A 6,693-nucleotide genomic window follows, 5' to 3' on the forward strand; every position below is an offset into this window, starting at 1 on the left:
TGTTTTACCAGATTTAAATCCCATTCTTTTCAAAAAATACATCTTCACAGTAGGGCTGTCACGATTCCTTGGAAAATAGGTTTCTTTTTTTATAACAACAGCTTTTACAGCTGCCTCTCTCATTTCAGTGATTTCACTTTAGAATCAGAATCATGGCTCTCAGGGTTCACAGTCAAGATGTCACACTGTGATGATCGTGGTAAAGTTGTAACTTGTTATTCTTCATTTGGACATGTGGATTGTAAAAATATTCTTAAATGAGACTTTAGTTGAAATAAGATTCGATAAGAAGGACATGAGATTATGTTTTTTCTCCTGATCTTTCCTCTAAACGAGTCTTCAGCAGGCTTCAGACAAAGCTGTTTTTATGACGTTGTCACAAGACAAAGAGTAAACAGGGTAATGACAGGGACAACAGTGCACGCCTTCGGACAGTCATTCCTTGAAGGCAATCAAGGCGTTGTAAATGGTTGTTCACATGTAAATTGATGGAAGTACTTGAATAAAAGAGAGCTCAGGAGAGACGTTTAAATCCTTACTTCCACACCACCAGACACTTGACCAGTCACTGTGTAAGTGGTTATGGTTGTCAGACAATTACAAGTATTTTCTGATGCAGCCAATCTTGGTGTTGGAAATGCAGATTTGTGGGGTGTAAATGAGATAGCTGATTAAATCTGCAAGTGTTGGCCTGAGGGTGGAACCACATTACTCATAGTGTTCAAAACAGAAGGTGTTGTTGTTCTACAGAGCAACATTATCTTTCAAGGCAATCTGCCCATTAAAAGAAACACTTTGTAAACAGTTCTGGTCTGACGGTAGTGGTAAAGGAAAAGGTCGAACAAAACTGATTCATCCTCTGGGGACCAGGACTAAAGTAACAGCAGATGTCATTGTTGTGGACCTCTGGCAGTTTGGCCAGTAGTTGCTGAAATGTCTTGCTCTGGACATCAGTGACTGACTGATGACCCACACTATGTACAGAAAGACCAGTATGCAGGTTTGCATCGTACTCGTGCTAAACTTGCAAGTGGGACGTGCACTGGATGCCATATTTTCCTCCTGTAGGTTATTAAGGTGCTAAAATACTCTGTTGTTGTTTTTCACTCTTATTAGATGATCATCAAGACCAACCAGGAGACTGACAACGCATCTGAACCCCAGGAACACAGTTTGTTGCCCGGGGAGAAGACAGGAGGTCTCTGGGGTGGTGATGTTCCAGTAGATGGCAGCGATCTCAGCGAGGCTGAGCAGCAGATCTCAGGCCCTGCCAGGGAAAGCACGGAGCCCGTGAGGTAGGCTTTCTATTCTTAGTCCGCTCCCTAGTGCGCTGAGAAACACACTGGACCCTGGAGGAAACCACTGTTATGGCAATGGATGGGACTGCTCTGACCCGGCCTCTCTCGGTTTGCTCAGATATTTCCTTAAATGTACTGAACAAAGTTATCAGTGTAGGCTGGTGATGGGAAATAAGACAGGCCTTATGAGGGTGGAGAGACTGTAGCATGAACAGAAGGGCTGCAGACACTAATGTGGGCAGTTTAATTAATGCAAGCCAGCTTGATTCTGTTCATGGTCACAGAGAACTGTTAAGCACAGTTTCTTTTGCAAATGATGCATTTAGTTTCTATGTTTTACCAACGCTTTTGGAACCAGGTTGTAAAATAGAAGACAAAATGTCAAAGTTCAGTCATTGTTCTACTTGTGTCACTGATGTGTTCTTAAACAAGTCATTGTATTTCTTACAGTTTAGGGTGTGAAACACTGAAAATACAAATATTTGTTATTAAAAAACTGAGACATGTTCTGGGCTGTGAACTCACCACGTTCATCCTCAGAGTCGCTCTGGGCTGTGCAGAGTGAACAGACAGAGTGTCTGCAGGGAGGGCTGGTTCTGGTTAGTTTTGGTTTCATACTATCAGAATCTGGACCAGGTCCATGGTGTTCATTAGGTGCTCTTACCACAGCATTTCCTGGACCTGCTCTCTCCTGTTGACACCTGAACTCATGGATTTTGTCTTTTCAGGATTGACACTCTAAGATCCAGCAGACAAGATGAAAGCCAGATCCCAACAGTCCTCCGGCACAGAAAGGGGCTCCGCTTCACTGAGTCCACGGTTGGTTTGACACTTCATTTCCTTCTCTATGGACGTATTACCGTCCTCAGATAAACACTCTGTCTGATACTGTATACTGAGTGTTTGCTCTTCATCTTTCCACACTCACAGGACAATCAGCCTGCAGCGGCCAGAAGAGCTGACAATGGAGACTCTGATCTCTGGTGAGAACTTTTCTCTCCTTTAGTTATAATATATACTGCACAGGGCTTTAATGGCTACACATTTCTACAAAGTAGTGGTCCACTAGTAGTCACATGTGTTCACACGTTGGAGTCATGTAGAGTAAGCAGATATTGAACACATGGATTTATACTTGGCACACAGGCTTAGAAGTCCTGCTATAGATACTGGTATAGGTTTGATTTACAGTTCAGTGGATGTCAGCAGTTTTTGGTACATCATGTGTTATCCTTCACTACAGAGTGCTGCCAGAGGTTTTTATCAGTAGAAAAGATAATTGCAGTCAGTCCCTGTTGTTTTATATCCTGCCATCCTCCAGGCTTTTATAGAGATGTAATCATAATTCTCTTCATCCATGAAGTCAAGAGGTGCTGAAGACATGAAGAAGCGTTCATTAGCTAACCTCAGTAGAAACCACCAGGTATATTCAAACACATGTATCATGAAATACACACAGAAAGCTTTGTGTCGTGCTTCTGTGGTTACTTGTAACTTCATCAGTGCTGACTGACAGGTGCGCCTCACTGTGCTCCTGTCTTCACCTCTGGCTCAGGGACAAACCAGGTGTGGGAGGTCCAGCTGTGTGAGACGAGTGTGGTCCTCACTCAGAGCCAAGACGCTGATGGACTGACAGCAAAGCTCCTCTGTTATAACACATCATTCTGCTTATTACATATTAGCTGGTTAGTTTAATGGGTGTCAGGCTGTCGAAACAAAGATTAAAGGCAAGATTCTGTTAAATATGTCAAGTTCACAGATTTAACATATACCCACATATTAACTGCATCATCAAACAGCTGATCAGCTGGGGCTGTTGACTGACACTGAGGGCTGCTGTGGTTCCTCTGGTTCTGTGGTTCCTCTGGTTCTGTCCTTAGTGTTTGTCGACTAGATGTGACTTAGTGAGTGCTGAACTGCAAACTGCAGACGACCCGGCTCCTTAACTGGGACACAGCACATGAGGAAACCCAAAATACACATGAGAATCGATCCAGACTCACTGTGTTGTTTTCTGTCTGTCCTCTGACTAATGACTGTGACCTGGTGGCTGCAGGGCTGCTCACAGTCATCTCTTTATGTTATGTATCTCGCTGACTGTATTCTGACCTTATTCTGTGTGTGTGTGTGTGTGTGTGTGTGTGTGTGTGTGTGTGTGTGTGTGTGTGTGTTTGTGTGCAGGTGGAGAGAGAGCTGGGAGCTGTACCTGCTGCTGCTGCTGTGGCTGCTGCTCTACTGCTGGTGGCTGCTGCCTCAGATGGACCTGAAGACACTGCCCAGCCTGCTGCTGAACCTCCAGCACTGAGACACTCACTCACACACACACACACACACACACACACACACACACACACACACACACATACATAGTTACAGGATAAAGAGAATATAGTCAGATATATAAACTTTAATGCACCATCACTTAAACACACACACACACACGCACACAGCTCTACTGCCACTCTACTCTCTCCTTTCATCACACTGACTGTACTCAGATCAAGTGAAGGCATTTAAAGATGTGTATTTTAAACTACTGCAGCTTTTATAGGTTGTTGCTTTTCAGCTTTTGATGTGGCTTGAAGTAATCTGTACAGTGTATCAGGACCACTGCTGGAAATGAAGTCTGGGATTTTTGAGAAAAACATTGTATATTTTGAGAAAAGGTCAGAATACTATGAATTGTAAGAACACTCATAATGTTACAAGATACAAAGTCATAATTTGAAGACTTTAGTTGTAATATTTTCAGAAATAAAATCATGAAGTTGCAACATAAATTGTAATTTTACAAGGAAAAGTCATAATATTTCAAGAATAAATGATTCAGAGAAGTAAAGTAATAATAGTTTAAGACTAAAGTTAAGTAGTTGTAAATGTAAAGGAAAAGCTCATATTAAAGGTTAAACTCATTACAGTTAAAGGTGCAATTTGTAAGAACTGGCTATAGATTGAATTCATACTAAAACAATAGAGGACAGTATATCACCTGAGTCACCGCTAACTGTAGCTGCCCTTAGCTAGTTAGCTCAGTTAGCCGTGCAGCTAGCGGTAACACTAACCCTATCTCAATACACAGGTCACATCGTGAGGTTCAAACTGCTTTTTCTTCACATTGTGTTGATCGTCTTAGTTTTAATTGTTTTCAACTAAAATTCTTACATGTAGCCTCTTTAAGTGGTATTTTTTGTGAGCAAAGGTTTTATAAATGTAAGAATAAAGTTTTCCTGTTATGAGAAAAAAGGTCAGAATGTTATAAAGAGTCATTATTAATGAAGAGAAAAATGAAAATGGAAAAAAAGACCTTTTAGTCTCAATATGAAGACTTTTCTTGTAAAGTTGACACTTTATTTTCAACATGCTTACTATGACGATGCTCATTATTACTATTTACTCTAGCAAATAATGTTTGTTTCTGTGTAACATTATAATATTCTCATAACAAAGCCATGTCCTTCAAAATATGAGCGTGTTCCTTGTGAAGTCTCAGGACACAGTGGCCTGATAACTGCTGCAGATGTGCTCCTCTTATAAAAACACTTAGTTTGTGGTTCATTGCTTTGCAGAGCTGACAGAGCTGACCTTTAAGACTATATGACTGTACAGCACACTCTGATCTGTAGATAGATACAGTATATACTCTGGATGTATGGATGCACAGTTGCCTATCTGAATAGCCATTTAACCCAGATGGAGATGTTAAAAGTGTAACTGCTTCAGGCTGATGATAAAAACTGGAGATAGTGAAGAATGAAAACAGGAATATATCTGATAAAGCCTGTGATGAGGCTGATTGGGCTGATATACCTGAACTAATGTAACCAGAACTCATCAGCCTGGATGAAGGTGGACTGTGGATCTGCTGAACTTGACTAAAGGAATAAAACTGCCAAAGATAGTGTTGAATAGAAAGTACACAACTCACCACAACTCTTGTTTCTAACATGTAGAGAGTGTAGTTAGCTCCTGTACTGAAGCCTCAGCCAGCTCTATCACTACATTGTATAATAGTGGAGGCAGAACATGTATTTGTAATATTTTATGGCTCATAAGATGTATGAATGGATTTTTAAAAAGTTTTATGACAAAGAAATGTTTTAAGCGACTGAGCTTTGCTTGTCCAGCCTGCCAGTGGAAACAGAACGCTTTACAATGAAATATCTTTCTATGTTATTTTTGAACCATGTCTGCAGTGAAGCACTAAGACAGAGTGAATATGTTCCACGCCAGCCGACCGCTGGTGACGTGTCTGTTTACTGAATATAATACAGCTCCTCCGTCCTCTGACTGAGGAGCAGCAAAAAAGCCATTCATTCCTGTCCAGCACCAACTGGGTCGTCCCGACAGCACAGCCACATCTCAAGAGTGTGTGTGGATGTGTTTTTGTACTTTTATCCTTGTGAGAACCGGAGCTGTGTCCCAGCTCCACACTGACCCGCTGCACACAGCTCCACACTGACCCGCTGCACACAGGTCCACACTGACCCGCTGCACACAGCTCCACACTGAACCTGAACACTTCAAAACAAACTTCCAGTCAACTTCTCCCACAGCCAGCTGTCACACCGTGAACATGAAGCTTCCACCATCTTCTCTCTTAACGTTCACACAGTTCTTTGCTGCTCAGGTAAACGTCAAGTCTTGCATTCAAAAGTCTGCGTGAGGAGGCTCCAGAAGTATTATCTGCACATGTACCCAACATATCTAAAATAAAAGTTCATATCTGGCACTTACTGACCCCTGTGACTGATTGTTAATGTGTACAGCTTTATTAGATCGTGACAGGAGCATAAATGTGCGTGTTGCATTTTATTGTTCAAGTGTCGGCAGGTTTTAATGCTCCGTTTGCATATTTTTACTTTGTATATATATTTAATAAGCTTATTATGTTTTCCAATTTTAAATCTTAAGCGGAAAGGTTAACTAGTAACAACAGAACTATCAGATAAACATTGTGGCATGAAGGGAAATACTCCACTTTACACACAGTCCTTCAGTTAATGTACTGTCTTGCTGTCTATTTGATATAATATGTGAAAATGTAATTCAGTGACATCACAAATACCTTAATCATTTCTAAAAGACAGGCATGTTAAAATCAAGTCTGCCTGAAGGCTTAGTACATAATTATAATATATATATATATAAGTCTTGTGTGTCAGTATGGAAGTGGGACAGAGCTCAGTTTTACAGAAGACATTCAGCCAGTTGTCACTTTAACAAAGGGCTCATTTACTTTCTGACGATGACACAATCATTTTAGAATAATGACTCCTGCAGTATTAACCATGTAGAGTTTACAGTTGAGCACAGAATTAGGGTCAGTTTTAAGTTACAGGTTTAACTTTATGTTCTAGTGTAACACCTGAGATTAGATAAGGATTAGACTGAGGTG

The 6,693-nt window shown here is 41.0% G+C and overlaps 1 protein-coding gene across 1 annotated transcript in view; it reads left to right on the forward strand.

Moving 5' to 3' along the window:
• Positions 1-6,027, forward strand: part of clmna (calmin a) — a 43,350-nt gene extending 37,323 nt beyond the window's left edge. The window contains exons 10-13 of the mRNA XM_084380706.1: positions 1,117-1,295; positions 2,027-2,117; positions 2,229-2,281; positions 3,480-6,027. Coding sequence (XP_084236832.1) covers positions 1,117-1,295; positions 2,027-2,117; positions 2,229-2,281; positions 3,480-3,603 — 447 coding nt within the window. The 3' untranslated portion in view covers positions 3,604-6,027. The remainder of the gene's footprint in view (positions 1-1,116; positions 1,296-2,026; positions 2,118-2,228; positions 2,282-3,479) is intronic.
• Positions 6,028-6,693: the final 666 nt, after the last annotated feature.

This window comes from Pagrus pagrus, assembly GCF_965226575.1.
Source record: "Pagrus pagrus genome assembly, chromosome: 18".
NCBI classification, from domain to species: domain Eukaryota; kingdom Metazoa; phylum Chordata; class Actinopteri; order Spariformes; family Sparidae; genus Pagrus; species Pagrus pagrus.